Below are 19,922 nucleotides of genomic sequence, written 5' to 3'. Positions count from 1 at the left end.
TATATTAAATTAAAAATTACAGTAATAATTATTTATTTCGCGGCCCTCCACTAAGGGCGGAGATGGGTGTAATTTGGTCATTTTTCGACAAAAATTCATCCCCAATTAAGGGAGGAGATGGGTGTAATTTGTGAATTTTTCGATAAAAATTAATTTTCGATTTTTTGTAGAAAAATATTCATTGAGCTTCCATTTATATGTCGGCCAATTTTATGAACATAGTTGTCCTGAAAATTAATTTCAAAATGATTTAGACTTTCTGGTGACGGAAAATCAATATTTTAAAGTCATTTTTTAAATACTTTTATTTTTGCTGTGTTTATTCATATTCAAATACTGTAGGGGAAACTCGGCTAATTCCGCAGTACGGGTAATTCCGCAGTAGTGCATTTATGATTTTACTGCGGCTTTACAATAGCGTGAACGTAAGTTTTGAGAGACTGTCAACAAGAGGCATGTCCTATGCAGTACTACAGAAAAAAAATCAAGGCTATTGATCGACACCTCTGTCGGCAATACAGCGAAACATCGGAAGTTGGCTGTTTTTCGTCTTTTGCTATGCAGCTGTGAAGAAAGTGAGCATTGTTACATATAAATTGTTCCTTTTATGTTACTTTCATAATGTATTTACATTTATTTACTACTGCGGAATTAGCCAAGTCCTATTGCGGATTTATCCGCATTGTTGTGGAATTACCCGAGTTCTTTTTCAACTGTAATGTATGTACAACTAAATGTATTTGCATTTCAATAGATCTCTTTATCTCATTTGGTAATGAAAAGTTTCGTCCATGTCTACATACCTTGATAATATTATTCAATACACATTTTGATAAAAATATGATAGATTTACTTCTTAATATTGCGGAATTAGCCGAGTCTCCCTTACTATATGTAGACTCACAACACATTTCATGCTAAGAAGTTGAAACTTTTCATGCATGTTCTGCAAAGTATGGTTAACAAAACTAGAGAGCCTTGCCGGGATAAAGTATATATTTTAAAAAGTTATTATCCGGACACTAACGAAATTATTTTTCAAAACAGACTTTCAGGTCAGTTATATATTCAAAATTTAAATTATGGCTCTCCTGTATAAATTACCTTGTATATGAGTGTCAAAGATGCTATACAATTTTTTTTCAGGTCTGTAACTTACATTTTCAAAAAGTAAAAAAATATAGGTATAATTACTCAAAAGCTATTAATGAAGATTGGGGACATTCATACTAATACCAATAGGTTTCTGTATAGAAAAAAAGTTTCCAGGATAAACAAAATCATAGAAACTTCACCCATTTAATCCCTTAACTGCACTTTTACCCCCAGAGGGTCGTGGTCCCGCGGTAGAGAATCACTGTTCTACTCTACATCTTAGGTCGGAGGTCTCACTAAACTAAAGTGAGGAAAAGGGAGCTTCAGCATTAGAAAGGTTGAGAAAACTGGTCTACTGTATAGGTGTTACAGCTTCATGTGAACCAAGGGTTTTCTTACTTGCTGCATGTAAAGTGAAGTAAAGAATTCTCTGAAAATATGCACTTTTATGAATTTAAATTGATAATCATTTTTATAGAATGCGCTGGTCAAGGATTTCGATAATAAGTGTTGTTTGCTGCAAGTGTTGTGTACCCAAGAATTTATAACATTTTTAGTTAGAAAGCTGCGAAGATAAAATAATTCAATTATATAATATCAGAATATTCCATTGATATTTGTTTTCACTGTGTTGACTAAAATGAATAACAGGGAATTCTTCAACATAGAAGACACAGTAATACGTTTATTAAAAAAAAATATTTACTTATTTATTTAGCTGTAGAAATAAAATTATCCTATTGGTCAAATACCTAGATAAGATTCTCTAGAATTAATCTCTATTTCTATACTAAAACACGGATGCATCTTATTTTTTTAGGTTAAGCTCTGTATCATTTCATCTTCTTAGATTGTGGCTTTGAATTATCAATTTTATGAAACCTGTTGTACATTAAAATATTAAATAACTCTGTAGGTAGAATGGAAAGTCCAACCTTCAAGAGGAAACCAGCAAAACTGGGAACGTAGCACATCTGCAAAGAAAATAATTTTTAATATATTAAAAAATGACGGCAGATTTAAGGAAATCCAAAGGATTGTTTGAAACTTCTCTACTGGAATTAAAGTAATTAAATTCTGCACTATGTAAACTTTCTTTGACACTGTAGTGTATTTTATTTTATATTCGTGTACTACCTGAACGCTCCCGGCGTTGCCCGGGTTGTCCTTTTTGCTTCTTTTTTTTTAATTAAACTGATTGTTAAACTTTTCGGAAATATCAGAAACCCATCTATAGACAACCAAAACGAATTGTCTTTACTAAGCTTTCCTCGTCCATAAAGAAGAATGTTTACATAGTGTCACTTACATGAATTAATGAACTTCCTAGCCAAATGTCTGAAAGAATTAACTCAATTTAAAACTGCAGATCAGGCAACGAAAGAAAACATTTCATTACGTGCCTTACGTTCAAATGTTTTTTTAAATTTGTATGTGTGTATTTATTTATTTTATTTATTTATTTATTTATTTATTTATTTATTTATTTATTTATTTATTTATTTATTTATTTATTTATTTATTTATTTATTTATTTATTTATTTATTTATTTATTTATTTATTTATTTATTTATCATTCTGGCGTAGTTAAGGCCATCAGCCCTTCTTCTTCATATGAACAGAAATACAAATAAAGTAATAGAAAAATCAAACTATAAATAAAGTAAAACCAAAGAAAAAAAAATATATATAGGCTACAGTCACACAAACATTAAATGAATTAGCATTGTCTTGAAGTTCAGCAAAACAGAAACACTGGCCTTGATCCCTACACGCCCACTTAGCTTTGTCTCAATGTTTTACAGATCTTACACTTTATATCTGCCTGTCAGCGACCGTTAAATTTCAAGTGGCTTATCTGAGTCGTCGAAGTCTGCATATTAAAAAGCATTACAGTTTTTTGCAGTCTCCTTTCCTCCCTCCGCAAATGTGGCGTTGCACAGAGGCAAAGATAAAATAATTATAAGGTCTGTACATTGATCTGAAGCTTTGCATTTCACGTAATTTCATGTCTATGTGTGCTTTCACTTGAATTTCAGAGACAGCTGACGATAAACAGGAAATTCCCTTGTTTTCAGGTTGAACCCCTTGGGGTGTCAACGTGAGTCAAAATTTATCTCTCTATCGGTCGTATCAAAGACTCAATATATACGTATATAATTTAATTTATATTGGAAATTTTTTTATTTCTTGACCGCTGTACGTCCGCTTATATCATACCCAGTTTTTTTAATATAACTTGAGAAATTATATCTCACAAATTCAGAACATATTAATTATATTCTTATTTTATATACAGAATTCAGAGACAATATAAACTCACAGTAAGTCATTTTTAACATAAAGACTAATATTCTGAGATATCGGTATTTTAGAAACTAAAATATTGTTCTTTCCACAACGCATGACATACTACATTGGTAACGTGACTATACAGATAGATCTTCGCAATAATACACTTTCGGACATGAACAACAATACTTTGAGAGACGTATATTTTAGAATTGATACAGTGCTATTTTCAGTCGACTTACGTACATTCACATACTACATAAGCAACATGACAAAAGTACCATTGAATTGTTATTTTATATGTGCAAAATCTTCTTTTTTTCCCACTCCTTTGTATAAAATATAGTTGAGAATGTGAAAAAGACAAAGTTTTTAAGTTAATGTCTGCAATTTTGAGCCACTGTACTTGAGCTTCATTTTAATATAGCCATTACAAAATGCTAGTCATACTAATATTTCAGTTGCTTAAAATCGAAAGGCACATTAGTGGGTATCATAGCAATACGTGGAATAAAAACACCTTCTCTTTCGTTTTGCCAGTTCATATTGTCACTTCTATTTGCATGAGTTTTTTCACACCAATTCTTCTTCTATTGCATAATTTTGGTGGGTCAGTATTTCGAAATAATACTATTGGTGATTCAATATTGAGTATTACATTATGTGGTAGGAATCCTTATGGTTTCAAAGAATTCATGAATTCAGTTGGATAAAACACAGCCTGCTCACTATCTACACTGCATCCAGAAATTCATAATACGGCCCTGGACTGCGTAAAGATACTTATTGCATGAATTGTCTAGATTTTGGCCTTCATGATGTATCAACATTGTTATTTAATTTCGTGTTATAATTTCCATGGCCTCGTGAAAATTGATGTAGAATACCACAGACAATAATGAAGAACAATTGACTTTAGAAGAGTGCATTTTAATATTTTACTTGAATGTTTGATTGTATTTATTTATATTTTTTATCCTTTTAATTAATTTAACGCCCATTTGCACAATTTTAATGTAGCCTCTGTTTTTCTCCTGGTTACAAAGATTAAATGTGTAAACTTTGCCACATATCGGTCAATGCGTGTAGATTTCCATAGAGAACATACGTACATGCATACATACATGCATACATACAAACATATATACACTTTGAGTGAGTGAGTGAGTGAGTGAGTGAGTGAGTGAGTGAGTGAGTGAGTGAGTGAGTGAGTGAGTGAGTGAGTGAGTGAGTGAGTGAGTGAGTGAGTGAGTGGAAGGTAATTTGAGTCTTGTTTATTTATTTATTTATTTACTTGTTTATTTATTTATTTATTTATTTATTTATTTATTTATTCTGGTGTAGTTAAGGTCATCAGGCCTTCTCTTCCACAAAACCAGGAATACAAATACAATAATAGAAATAAACAGAAAAAAATACACTACAGTATATACAAAGTAAAGCTACACAAGAAATAACGAGAGAGAGAGAGAGAAAACACTATAAACAAACTAAAGCCACACAAAAATATACACAGGTTGCAGTCACACAAACTTTAAATGAGTGATTAAGTATCATAATTAATTCTATCCTAACTAATTAACTAACATAAACAAGAAACTTGCAATTTTAATCTAGATTAAAAAAGAAAAAGAAAAAAACACAAATCAATACTTCTAGCAATACCTAAAAAACATTAACTAAGACAAAATTTTCCAATTTAATTTTGAATTGTGATAAAGTCCGGCAGTCCCTGACGTCATTAGGTAACGATTCCAGAGGCGAGGTATTTCTACAGTATAGGAAGATGAGTATAAAGACGTTCTGTGATGAGGGATAGAAAGAAGTGCTTGATGTCGGTTTCGAAGAGCTGTAAGAAATTGAAAGCGCGATAACAGATAATTCGGAGTAGAAGTATGCATGATTCTAAAGAGAATGATTCTTAGAGGATGAATCTACATATGTCACCTCCAAAACTGTTGACTACTCTTCTCACTCCATTTTTCACAATCCCGTTGAAGGAACAAACTCTGAGATACATTAAATAGGGAATGGAGCGAAACAGACCGCGTGAAAAACCATGAGGCAAGACGTTCGTCTTACACTTCTGTTTCCATGGTACTGTAAGTGACGTCAGAGTAAACCTTTCGTGTGATGATTCTCATTTGTACCTCGAACATAGAGTTTCACATCGTAAATACCATTAGTGTTTAGTTATTATTATTATTATTATTATTATTATTATTATTATTATTATTATTATTATTATTATTATTATTAATTCTAATAAAACCTCTTCATATTACAAATAGGATCAACATTATTGTTTCACATCATTAAATTATTCCTTCATCATGTTGTCGACCTGGTTGGCGAGTTAGTATAGCGCTGGCCTTCTATGCCCAAGGTTGCGGGTTCAATCCCGGGCCAGGTCGATGGCATTTAAATGTGCTTAAATGCGACAGGCTCATGTCAGTAGATTTACTGGCATGTAAAAGAACTCCTGCGGGACAAAATTCCGGCACATCCGGCGACGCTGATATAACCTCTGCAGTTGCGAACGTCGTTAAATAAAACATAACATTTTTTTTTTTTCATCATGTTTTATCCCCAGCTTTTGTACCGATTTACAATCCATTCCGGAGTAGAGGACACACCATTCGCGTACAGAGATTTCTCGTACATTTTTGGATAGATGATATTCATATTCAATATATACCAGTCAAACGATTTCGAAATACTGCACATGTGTGTGGTTGCTGTTGTTTCGAAAGACAATAGAAAATGGCTATTAGCTGTATACCTTGCACTCGTAACACAAACAGAAATTAATCGTTCATTTTTAAATTGTTAAAGTTCCTCTCTACTTCGTTTCTTGAATTAATCTTCAGTAACAAAAATGAATTCTTTAAGTTGAATAATTTCTCTTCGTAACACCAAGAAGTAACTTTCTTACCTTTGGATCTTTCCCAACAGTGGCATGTGTTAAGGCGTCTACTACTTCATGAACTGCTGACATTGGCTTTGCACCACTAGTCATAATCTCTTTGATAGTCCGCTGTAACAAAATGAACCTAGTTATGTTAAATATCAAATTAAATATTCGTCTTTATTTTAATTTAATTTCAAGTAAATTTAATATTCTGATTGGTTGTACAACGTTATTAATGATTATTTTTATTTTCTGCTACAAGTATGTATTTTCATTGTTTTGTTTTTGTTACATGTATTTGATTTATTAACATCTAAAAAGCGTTAACTCCACAGGTTGGCAGTGTCGGGAGGAACTATGGTATTATAACAAGAGAAGAACTCCTGTTCAAAGCGTGAATGTCTATGTACTTTTGCAAATGTTCCAATCAAATATATTTTTAATACATGCTCTCTAAACAGTTATTTACGTAACTAGAACACAAAATGATACTTTTGTGTACGAGTGAGACATTTCGAAACGAGTACGCGAAAGACACTTTCGTACTAGTTACATATAATATTTTTTCTCACAACTACATGGAAATGCTATGTGAATTAATATTCATTAAATAAGTTACAGGCTATTGAGCTTTTTGTAAGCTAGGAGTCACGGCCAACAAATACTACATAGTATAATTATAGTAGGTATATTTACAACGTCATGATTGTTGAGTAGCTGTAGTGAGGGCTTGTGTATTATGAACCATGCAAAAACTCAAAATAGCTTTATCAAAAAATATATTTTGTTCTGATATCAAGAGAGAAATTCTGAAGAAGCGTTATGTAAATTAATACCTAAAAAATCTAATGGAATGGACGAGATGTAACAGTGTAGAATTATTATTAGTCTAACAGAACATGTAATGCTTTCGTTTTTCAATCAAAAGGTATGTCTGCTATATAATAATATTTAGTCTTCCTCAACTTGGTGAGATTGCTAAAGACAAAGAATGTCAAACAGTGAATAATTTCGAGGGAAAAATTGTTCCGGGGCCGGGTATCGAACCCGGGACCTTTGGTTAAACGTAACAACGCTCTCCCAACTAAGCTATCCGGGAACTCTACCCGACACCGAATTAACTTTACAGGGAGTTATTCCTGAAAGCTTGATTTGCATAATACACGTCACTGTACGTAACAGAAAACCACAATTTAAGTCACACAGAGTTAGTGTGCACTCAATGTTGGTTGCTTGACGGTTGTCAGGCCACTTTCAGGCCTGTGGATATAGAGGGGAAAAATTGGATCGGTGTCGGGTAGAGTTCCCGGGTAGCTCAGTTGGGAGAGCGTTGGTACGCTTAACGAAAGGTACCGGGTTCGATACCCGGCCCCGGAACAATTTTTCCCTCGAAATTATTCAAATTAACTTTACAGGGAGTTATTCCTGAAAGCTTGATTTGCATAATACACGTCACTGTACGTAACAGAAAACCACAATTTAAGTCACACAGAGTTAGTGTGCACTCAATGTTGGTTGCTTGACGATTGTCAGCCCACTTTGAGATCTGTGGATATAGAGGGAAAAATTTATCGGTGTCGGGTAGAGTTCCCGGGTAGCTCAGTTGGGAGAGCGTTGGTACGTTTAACCAAAGGTCCCGGGTTCGATACCTGGCCCCGGAACAATTTTTCCCTCTAAATTATTCAAGTTAACTTTACAGGGAGTTATTCCTGAAAGCTTGATTTGCAATGTTAAACAGTAACATTTAAGGTGACATTAAAAATGTCTTACAAGAAATTTGTTTAAATAAACTAAAATTTACAGTAAATAACATTTCACATTATGAAAATTTGAAGTAAAATAAAAAATACAGATAAAATATAGAATGAGAAAAATTCAACTTTAATTTGAATTGGAATACAAGTGTCGCCTTAAAATCTGCAGAAAACCCTTCAAAGCTATCATAAAAATTTCCTTAATTGTTGTTGTTAGGACCCCAAATTTATGACAGAATGACACTTTGTTATGGTCCCTTTAGTGTCCACCATTAATCCGATAACTTCTATATCCCTGAGTTTATATGATGTTCTGTAATAAGAGATGGTTGGTTCATAAATTGTCCTTTTCTCTAGGCTAACCTCCTCGGGTTGATTCTGATGCGTCTCGAATCTGATGGTCGGATCCAGAATATAACCACAGTCTAGTATATACAGTCACGAAGTTCAATACGTAGTAAATATGCATCCATAGATAATTTCTAACCACTAGGATCGCTGATGTCGCCTCATTACAGACAATGCGAAATAGTACCCGCATAGTCTATTGTTCCTAGCACCCTCACAACTCAAGCTTCGTGATTGTATATATTAGACTGTGATATAACCTTTGTCTCTCCAGGTTTAAATGTTATAATATCAAAACGCCGATGACTTCCGGTATCCGCTATTCCATGGACTTCTTCATAGATAGTGTAGCCATTGGACTTAAGGCATGTTGCGGTTACAGATCTGATGTTTTAAGCTGTGACTACGAAATTGTTTGTGTGTTATTTCTGTTTCTGTAATAAAGCTAAGTAAGATTTTCTGTTAGCATTTCTAGTAGAGTTCGATCGATTCGAACAGAGCCATCTTCAGTTACAAGCCGGAGCATGGGTAGGTTTGGCAACGCTGAGTGGAGGCGGGCGGAGGCGAAATAAAGGCATGACGTTTGACGATTTAGTGCTTTGATTTCGTTGTCACATGTACATTTTCGACATTAATTGATACAAAACTAAGTGCATATGATCAAGATTCAGTGTATTGATGTACGTAATTTATTACGGAATCCGAAATGGTATTTTATTTGAGTTTCAGAATACCGCGTAAGTACTTGCATACAGCCACTTATAACTTAAAAAAAAAATAAATAAAAAAAATACGTGTTTTTTATTGATGGTACAAGGGAAAAATAAATAAATACTTAAAGAAATGTTACTTGTACCAAAAATAAATAAAATAACGACGTACTTTCGCAGTACCCTATTCCAAGCAATTAACCAATATGTGGGTAGTAAATTGACAATGTCACCTCTGACGTGAAAGGTCTAGGATTTCATATACATTTTAATTTCATGTGATTATCTTTCGTGCTTTTCTATAAATATTTCAGATGCCCAGGAATCCAGTTTTAGTTTGTACCCCGCCAATCACCATAACAATAGCCTACTGTTGTCCTAAATTATTTATTACAAATTTTCTAAAATATAATTTTAAATAGGCCAAGGCCAAGTATAAAGATATATGAAAAAATGAAGAAACATACCTTCAACATAATACGTAACAAAACACATCATTATTAAGTATGTACCACTTAGCGTAAACTCGGGGAACTTAAATCCTGTACATACGAAGTGAAAAGAAGCATGTTTATAACTTTATTACAAAAGAAATAATATTAATAAACAAACCTTGAAAACCAACAAAAGTGAGTGTATGCATCTACAAATATAGACAGTTTTGACGTATATCAGGGATTCCGAATCTTCAACAAAACTGCAACATTTATGGGATCACAAAACAGCTGTTTACAATGAACTTGAAAATCAACGGCGTAACTGTATTGATATAACAGGCGAGACCCAAAAATGTGGCTAGAATTGTGATACACCACAAACCACAAGTAAGACTATCAAAATATAGTTTATGCAATATTTAATATTTAGAAGAATTGTTCAATCATTTTGTCATTAATAATAACCGTAAAAATTTCCAAAGACTGCAGCCATATTTTCATTTATTGTCTTGTTTTTATCGCCAACACGCATTTAGTTTATAATACATCAACAATTAACGTTTGGTACGACCGCGAACATAATTTCATGGACACACTAGGCCTATATTGTAACATTAATTTACATTGAAAATCGGCATTAGCACAAACACGTGTTCTGACAGTAGGCCTCCGTTTGACAGTTAATTATAGTGTTACCGACGTATGGTTCCGGCTTGTAACTGAAGAAGGCTCTGATTCGAACAACTAATAATAATGAATCGTAAGAATCGATTCGTGGTATCAACGAATCGTCGTTCAAAAGAATCGTAACGAATCTTGGTTCAGAACAATAGTAACGAATCGCCATGCGTTCTATTTACTTCTTTGAGATAACCTGTCACCTGTCATATACGAACCGTGCCGAATATTTCCGAGCCAGGGTTGCCATACGTACGACTACAGTCGTACGCATACGACTATTTTGACTAATTGTACGATGTCGACCGAACTCTATGTCGTACACTATTTTGTACGACTATTTTAATGAAGAAACAAAATTATTTTTAAACTTATAACCTATAATTCAAATAAAATGAAAGGTTAATTCGTCCCTTTTTAGACAAGTTTCCTACATTCAGTTTGTCGTTGACTGATATGAAAAAACATGCTTCAAAGATATAAAAGATATTTTGAAAATCGATATGGTGGCTACGCTTGCCATACAAGTAATAATTGATCATCTTCAGCTCTAGGTTTCATTGTACTGCGGGTTATGTCAAATTATTACGAGTTCAGAGATTTGCTATCTTCCTTATATATTCGGTAATGGAAGTCTTTTATCAATAGTACAGCAGTAGGATTATGAAGTCTAAACGCGCCGATATTATAGCAGTGTCGGATTTGAGTGAACTGCAAGTGGATTAATTTGATGTAATTATCAGCTGAAGCATTGATTAATATTAGCATAAATATCTCCGTCGCGCTGGGCAAGGACAAGTTTCTGGTGACTTTCAGTATAATGATGTTTCTGACCAAGCGTCATCGTGCATGCTTTACGGAGTTAACAGTGTTGTTGAAGAAATGGTGATTTGTTTGAATGTTAAATGTCATTGTGGCTGTGAAAATTAATTGGTAATATTCATTTGAACAAAAATTTGCTGGTATAATTATAAATAGGCCTATGAATTACTTTTTTAGTGTATTGTAAAATATATTTGTACAGTACACTATATGTACAAAAATAGTAAGGTGAGAAATGTATTACGAGAATTTTATGCTGAAGTACGACATTTTTCATAAGTTGGTACGACGCACAGAAAAGTCGATATTGTCAATGTTGTCCTACCCCTGAAATTCTTGCTGCCTGGAAGAAGTAAATAGTGGGAGAGCAATAAAATAAAAGTCTGTGTTTCATCTACTTGATTATGTGGCCGTCAGCTCAGTCCAAAGTTGAATGTTTGTGACACTATACATGTATCGTCTTGGCGCTCTGCGCAAGTTCACAAGTTCATTATTGTTTTTCTAGTTTTAAAGACACAGTATTTCTTGTTAGAAGATGGATCCTTCTCAGCAAAGTATGTACTTCACTTTTGAGCGATTTTTATGCTTATATAAAATATCTTTAAGAAGTTATTGCGGTTAGAAAACCACCTATATTTCAGTATTTTTTTTTTACGAACGTAAGTTTTCGTTTAATGATTTAGTGCACTTCAGGGTGAGTCCCGATGTTTCTTCTTGTGTTATAACAAAGACTAGATCTCTGGGTATGTAATAGAAAAGAAATTGGCTGCGATATCGTGCGAAATTTATATTTGTATACATTTTTGTTACGAACACTAATTTTCAATTTTTTAATCTGCTACAAATAAATATTTTATTTTTTTCACTAGGTCCATCTACAATCAAAATTTTGTTAAGGAACCAGTTATATGATATCATGCAAGAGCAAAAAAGACTGTGATATGAAGAAAAAATTTGAATACATAGAAAAAATCGTGTTAATGCAAGAGAATTGTTCAGAGGAACAAGTTAACGCTTTTAAACATACATTTTCGTATGTGAAAGCAGAGTTAAAAAATGAGATGGTTGAATGCACACAGGAAAGATTATTTATTCAGAAAAAAGAATGAAAGCTGACTTCAAGGGACCTTGGAGTTAGGCCTACCAAAAGCAAGACAACGGCCACGACACGATCGATACGGCCCACAAAATTCTTTCAGAGACCCTAGTGAACGAAGTAAAAGAAGGAAGACACAAGGACTTAGATAAATAGTAAACACTGAGGAATTAATTTTTGCCACCCAGATATTGTTGCGAGCCTCTGTAAAACCACACGCACCAAAAGTTAACGAAATTACTAAATCTCCTAAGTGAGCCACAAAATACAGGAAGGCGTACTCCAGCAGTTCACAAGAAAAAAGAGGGCAGTTTCATCTCCACCAGCTCTTTCTATGTTTGTGGAAGCTAGTAATTTACTTTGTCTCCTGCTATTTATGTGTCTTATTGTTCCTTCATTATCTGTTCTATTATTAAATAATATACATTAACTGTAATTTTAGAAGTTGTATCAAGTGGGCATAAAGTTGATATTTAGAAATTCGCTGCTTACGCCATAGATACAGTAAATCTATATGTTAAGCTGTAATCGTGGCATCCAATGACCCCCACAATGCATAAGATTTTAATTCACGACCCAGCTATAATTGAAAATGCTCTTTTAAGAAATGGGCAACTGTCAAAAGGAAGCAGCAGCTGAAGCAAGGAATAAGCACTTCCATTCCTACCGCCAGAATTATGCTAGGAAGTTTTCCAGAGAATCATGTAACCTAGATATAATTAACAGGCTGCTGCTTAGCTCAGATCCTCTGCTCACAAGCATGATATGAGGAAGAGAACGAAACCATTTTAAAATAAAACACAGAAATGCTACTACTTTCTTTATGATTTCTGCTGATCAAAATGAAAAAAAGTAACTGCAAGTGAAGCTGAAGAGTCTTCTGATGAGAAATGATAGGAATAATCTCATTGGTAAAGTATCTGATAAAGTGAAAGTGAGCTAAATTCTTAGCTACAAAAATAACTTTAAAATATATATTCATGAGATGAAAACCACCTATGTATTTTTATATTAATATTTATACTTGCATAATTACATACATTATATAATCAGTGTTAACTTGTTTGGAAATTATATTAGCATATTAATTATACAGGATGGGTCAGGAGCAAAAGTATATGGTGTGAGGAGTGATAATATTGGTGATTCTGAAAAAAGAGTTTCTACAAACAATTGCCCTGTTCTTAACAGAATCTGACATAGCCTACAGCTGTTTGAAAATCACGGACGGCAGTCTCATGTCCTTCATTAGAACTCATATGCGGACCCAACCAAAACGACATTAGGTTGTAGTAAGATCAGTGAAACGTATCCTGGACGTTGGATCGGTCGGAGTGGAGTCATTTATTGGCCACCGAGGTCACCCGACATTACTACATTGGGTTATTCTTTCTGTGATTGTGATCTGTTTGTATAGGGAATCACATTAGTCGGAATATAACCTCGAAGTTTCTGCGGCTTAAGTAATAAATAAAGAATTTGGATAAATATCAAGGAATAACATAAAATACATTTTGTATCTTTCTACAAGTGCCATAAATCCCTTATTACATCCTAATTTAATATATTATCCCAATTAAATGTGATTAGAACACTATAATAATTTTGGCCAACTTTTTGGTGCAAATACCCCACTGTGCGACGGTTGTGTTTCCTTTATCTGGCAACCCTGTTCCGAGCAAGTAGAGACGAAAGATTAACAAGGTTGGGTTGAATAGTTCAAGATAAACGCAACTGACAATAAGCAAATATTTCTAACCCTTATGAAACAAATAATTAAATAAATGATTAAAGAAAGATTTAAGAGTGGAATCCAAATACTGCATTTGTTAAGTGTGAAAAATAATGAACACGTACCTGAAATTTGCATAGTTAGAGATGTAAAGCAAAAAATGTACTTGATAGTAAGATTGAGTTAATAAATTATAATTACGAAACACTATCTTGGATAATTTTGTAGTAATGGAAGTCATGATGAATGGTTCCAGCCAATCAGAAAGAGACCATCCAATGTCTCGCCTCTCATGCCATCTATGTGAGAGATGTAGGATGATTTTGTTCTACCCGTGGTTTGCAAAGAGAAGAGTCCTGTGAATCGTTCGTTGACGATTCAAAAGAATACTTGGAATCGCAGATCGGGAAGAATCGTGAACGAATCGTTAGAAACGATTCGTAATGTATAGTTGAATCATTGGAATCGACTTCTGAAAAAGAATCGTGTTGCCAAACTCTAATTTTTAGTAGACTAAGAGCAAGAGGGCTATAATATATACTGTATAGCTGTCTTAACTAGGAGGCTTGACTACAATTTCTATGCTCATAGTTGGCGATGTGATGATATACTGAGACGTTATAGTTTTCATAATCTTTCACAATAACTGTTTATATTACTATGACAACTTTGTGGTACTCGTACGGAAAAATGAATCATAACAATGTTCTTGCTGTACGCGTAATCAATAATGTGTTATGAAAACCATTAGTTTCCATGTAGGTATGCCAAAAATAATTGTTATCAGTCCGAAAACTTCAACTTTAGCGGCATTTTAAACAAAATCAACGCCGCCCCGTCTAATCCGTATTCGTACAGTTTCCCAAAAAAAAAAAAAAAAAGGAATGAGACGACTCTTGGCCAAGACACACAGAGTTTGTGTGCACTCAAAATTGGGTTCCTGGCGCCTTGTCAGCTCACTTGAGGTGTGAGGATATAAAGGAAAAATTGAGACGGTGTCAGGTGTAGTTCCTGGGTAGCTCAGTCCGTAGAGCGTTCGTGCGCCAAGCGAAAGGTCCCGAGAACGATAAACGGCCCCGGAACAATTTTTCCATTGAAATTATTCAGAGTGAACTATTGCTTTGGCTTGACTTTTCGAGGACATGCTTTGGCCCATTGTACGCCATATATATATATATATATATATATATATATATATATATATATATATATATACACACACACACACACACACACACACGATGATTGCCCAAGTTCAGTAGGTGGCCTGGGTGGTATTCGTGAATCCGACGCTGACAGGAAGGCCATCATGTCTCAGGTCTTGATAAAGCCAGGTCCCATTTCGTGGACGAATAGTTTGATAAGCCTCAGAGTTTCCTCCCAAGTTCTTCCTGATCGGCCGACGCTGACAATTTTGCCATCCTGCCTAAGTATCTGATAGAGTCAGGTGTCGTCCGCACACGAACAGCCTGTTAAAAGTTCCGGGGGGCACGGAGCACCAAGTCATTCCTATATCAGCACTGGAAACTCGTACTACCCCTCAAAGACTTCACTCCAGCCTATTTTTACTATTGCAGGTGATAGATGAAATGAGGAAGGTGAAGTATGTTGGTGGAAAGATAGATGGAAACGGGAGTACCTCAAGAAAACTCTGCAATGTCTGCTTTGTGTACAAAAATGCCATCAATACTTGGCAAGGGATCTGACCCGGGCCGCCTGAATGGAAAACCAGCGTGCTAGAGTGGACTATTACACAAAACATTCTAGTGACTAATGCACCCTGCAAACTCGTTGTTAAATTTTAATATGGACCAACTTCACACTACTACCATGAATAATTATTAATAACACAGTCATCAATGATTTTCTTAAATGTACAATTCCTGCTGTTTCTTATGTAATGTCATCTGCTGATTCCAAAAATGAAGCCAGAATTTTTCTACCATCCGCCATTTTTTTTTTTTTTTTTGTAATTTTAGAAAAATTGATTTATTTTTATTGATATATACAGTCCTTAACATGCTAATGGAAAGAAAATATTTCAAATATTTTATTTTATTGCTTTAACAATTGACCTATAACTTTAGATCACTGTTGCCTGTGAAGTCAGAATTCATAAAAGTGAATTTTATTCCTTATTAATTTTCAGTTGAGTTGGAACTTACAAACATGAAACAAGTTTCATAACCCGTGTTTTCTTTGTCCTAATTTTAAGTGTGGTAAAAGTATCTTATAAAGTGAAACATACCTCGAAATACTGTGCAAATCACAAACAATTTTTATTTCGTTTGTAGTTAATTAACTTTGAAATCACACAGGCGAATTTTACTACACCAGTAATTTACAGCTTACAAATGTTCTTTTCATCGCAAAATAGATGAGGACAGAAACTGGGCCCCTGAAATCTGTTGTGCTCCATGTAATTCTATTAGCCTAACTGGTTGGCTAAAATAATCCCGTCAAATGCCTTTTGCAGTTCCAATGATATGCCGGGAACATAAGGATCATTCAACAGACTGTTACTTTCTAGGAACCAGAGATGAGAATATTACAGAGAACTTGTCAGCGAGCTGATTCAGAACTATAAAGTGATTGGGTGTCATAACTCTCAAAATAACTTCTTGGATTCTCATCTATCTTTTCTTTCCTCAAAACCTTCGGGTGACGAACATGGGGAGCGTTTTTATCAGAATTTTTCTGAAATGGAAAGGCTCTATCAGGAAAAGTGGAGCCCAAATATTCTGTCACACTACTGCTGGGCACTCAAAAGAGATGTTTCTCAAGTAAATTTATAGCCTAATGTCTATTTCACACACATTTTAGGTAAATAAATATGATTTTAGATAAAATGTTACAAGGTATCAATACTAGAAAAGTCTGAAATACATTTCATATAATTACTCAAAACCCCTGGGTGATAGAAAAATTTTGAAATCAGATCTGAAATCAGCACGAAAAATGCAATAAGAATCACCCATTCTTTATCTTTTAACAAAAAATGTGTTTAATTTTGTTGACCAGTGGATATTAACTATCCAAGAGTAGAAATGGTCCGATTTTTAACATTCTTGGACTTGATCCACTTCAGTTCTGAGCCTCTTGCTGTCTCGAAGAAAGTTTAGTTCATCTCGTCATTAGGCTATACTTGCCTCTCCATAAATCAAAGCAGTGCATTAGAGGTCATTGGAGAATTATGCTACAGTAACATTTAAAGTAATATGCCTAATGTCTAGTACAAGTTTTGAAATCGCTGCCATATATAACCCGGCTTGTTTTAAACCAATATTCACCATCTTCTGACCTCTGCTGATATCCAGTTTTGACACAAACTTTTCATCACTATGCTGTAAATAACATTGAAATAACTTCATAATATTCACTCTGAAGTGATTACATAGCTTTCCTATGGCTGTATGCTTTTCTGTAACTTATTATAAGCGAATGTTGTGGAGTACCGCCTTATGAACATGAAGAAAACTGTTAAAGGCGATTGCTCATGTTATCTAGACGGGTGTGAATTTTGAAGTTGGAAGTCCACATTTGCCCTTAGTGCTCCAAGAATGATATTGACTTCCCACCTTCTACGGACCTAGAAGCAAAATTTGGGCCACCTGAATTTTCCAAGTTGCAGTTATAACATAGCAGTAAGCACTGGGAATGTGCAGTATATTATAACTGGAATTTGAAAAATTCAGGTGGCCCAAATTTTGTTTCTGGGTCTGTACAATACAGGGTCTCGTAAACCAGTGGGAGTTGAACTACCAGCGTTTATGATCTGACAAACAACCTTTCCTTATTATGTAAGAATCATTAAGAATCTGAAAATAGCAAAAATGAACACACACCCGCAGTGACACAAGGTAAGGAATTGTAGGGTTTATTGCACTTTATTATGAAAGATTTCTAATACTAAATTCCGATTTTTTAAATAAAATCTGTTTATAAGAAATTATTTATATTCTTAATTTTATGGAGAAAATGGATGAAAGAATCCTTTCAATTTCAATTAAGTTACCGAATTCCTGTCATTGCCCCTTCCACGTTTCAAATTGTTAATAATATTCGTCAGTAACTTTGAAACATCCTCAGTATTCCTGAATCTGTAAACTTAGAGATACAAATTACCAACAAAATCCATTTAGTTGTTTGGGACAAGAGACCGAATATTGACTGATGCAACAAATTATAACATTTGTTTTATTTTCAATGCTATTCTATTTGTAATTCATCCTTTTTAACTCCAAAATTATTTCTTTACCTTAACTTCGTCCAGGTATCCTTCACCATATTCCCTTTGGACTGTCTTCGAAGTATTGTCCCAATTATTTTGACAAAAAGAGTCTATTTGGCTTTCATTCAGGATTGATGTTCTGAAACATTTGAAAAGTATACATAAGGATTTGTGTTGTTGATATTGGTATATTGTATAGAAATATTTCGAATCCCTGTATTATACAGGGAGAATGAGGGCGAAATAGAGTCTTTTTGAGAGATGAATAAAGGCAGTGAGTTAAACATATAAATCTAATGTTATTATGATGTTTTGTGAACGTGTTGTGAGGAAAGTAGCATTATTAGTTGAATTTTTGAATACGTATTCTAGGAAAATGGAAGACGTTGGGGAAGTAGATAATGTTGCGGACTTTGTAAAGCAAATACTAATAAATGTGTCCTTTTTAGTTTGTTGCGTAACATTGGCAGTTTGGCCGTAATTTCGTTCAAGATCGGTAACAAAGTGTGTGTCAGGAAGGCGTGCATTCAGTCTGCCTGGATGGCGCAGTCGGTAGATTGCTAACCTTCTGTGCCCGAGGTTGCGGGTTCGATCTCGGTCCAGGTCGATGACAATTAAGTGTGCTGAAATGCGACAGCCTCATGCACGGTCGACTCTAGAAGAATGTCGGAAGGCGGAAACTTGGCAACATATGCATCAGGCATCAGTCTTCTTAAGAGCGCGTGGTATATGCGATTTAAACCTTGCTTTCGCGTATTGAAGAGTACCTATTTACAATTTACGGTATGCTTAGTTTTTCTTTTTAAGTTATGGTATGAAATCAGCCAAGTATGGATTTATAAAATGGTCCCCGGAAACATTTGAAACAGCAGACGATATAGAACCAGAAAGAAACGAAACGGTAGATGTACCGGTAGCTCCTTTTTTTAGAGTTGTCCAAAATCCTGATACGTTTAGCTTTGAAGCTGATATATCCAGCCTTCTGAACATATCAGCTTATGCCTCTTTCAAGGTATCCTCATATTCTAGTCATCTTGGATATCCTCAAAGTTACATTGCTTACTTCGTATTGATTACTTGGTAGAGAAAGGAGCCAACAGTCAAGATATTTATTTTTACATTTCGAATCGAGGAGGACTTTACTCTTTCTTCAAATTTTGTACTTCACATTGCAACAATTGCCTAATGCATTGTAAATACATTGATTTCAAGCAGTGTTAATGAAGAAAACTATGTAAAATGTGAAAATCATTAGATGTTGTTGAAGTTACTCTCAAAAACAGTGTTATATAGTTGATGTTGGCTCTGTAAACGATGTATGCCCACGTGCGATGGAATAAGTGAAACATACTGATAAAATACTTTTAGGCATTATGAACATACTAGTTAAATAATAATATTCAAAGGCAAGGAATGGTATCATAGCTGCCAGTAAACCAGTGTATGTAAGAGAAAATTGCAGACATTTTTAGAAAAGATGTGAAAAATGTAGGCTTAAGTAAGATAAAACGTATTTAATATAGTGTACGGCCTAGGCCTAAACATTTAGGCCTAGAAATTGTACAACATTTATTGAGTATTGCATGTAATGTAATGGAATAATGTTTTGATAAACAATATAGAACTGCCGTATAGATGTTGGAAATAAGATTAAAATATATAATAATAAAGATATGATTCCTTTCAAGATATCTAGGACCATATTCATAGATATTCTTAGCGCAGGCTTCTGGTGGATGATCAGCGAACTAAAGTTTTTCGTATTCATAAACCAATGTTAGCGATATTATACGATATGAATCCTGTACAAGTAAT

General features: G+C 34.2%; 1 protein-coding gene across 7 annotated transcripts in view; it reads right to left on the bottom strand.

The window, feature by feature from the left end:
* Positions 1-287: 287 nt before the first annotated feature.
* LOC138704832 (retinol dehydrogenase 7-like) overlaps positions 288-19,922 on the bottom strand; it is a 68,987-nt gene continuing 49,352 nt past the window's right edge. For all 7 annotated transcript variants that reach the window (XM_069833131.1, XM_069833138.1, XM_069833132.1 and 4 more), the window contains 3 exons: positions 18,135-18,246; positions 6,324-6,425; positions 288-2,069 (listed from right to left, as the gene is read on the bottom strand). In XM_069833131.1, coding sequence (XP_069689232.1) covers positions 1,929-2,069; positions 6,324-6,425; positions 18,135-18,246 — 355 coding nt within the window. In that variant the 3' untranslated portion in view covers positions 288-1,928. The remainder of the gene's footprint in view (positions 2,070-6,323; positions 6,426-18,134; positions 18,247-19,922) is intronic.

The sequence above is a fragment of the Periplaneta americana genome, chromosome 8, assembly GCF_040183065.1.
Source record: "Periplaneta americana isolate PAMFEO1 chromosome 8, P.americana_PAMFEO1_priV1, whole genome shotgun sequence".
NCBI lineage: Eukaryota > Metazoa > Arthropoda > Insecta > Blattodea > Blattidae > Periplaneta > Periplaneta americana.
This window is presented reverse-complemented; position numbering and strand designations above follow the sequence as displayed.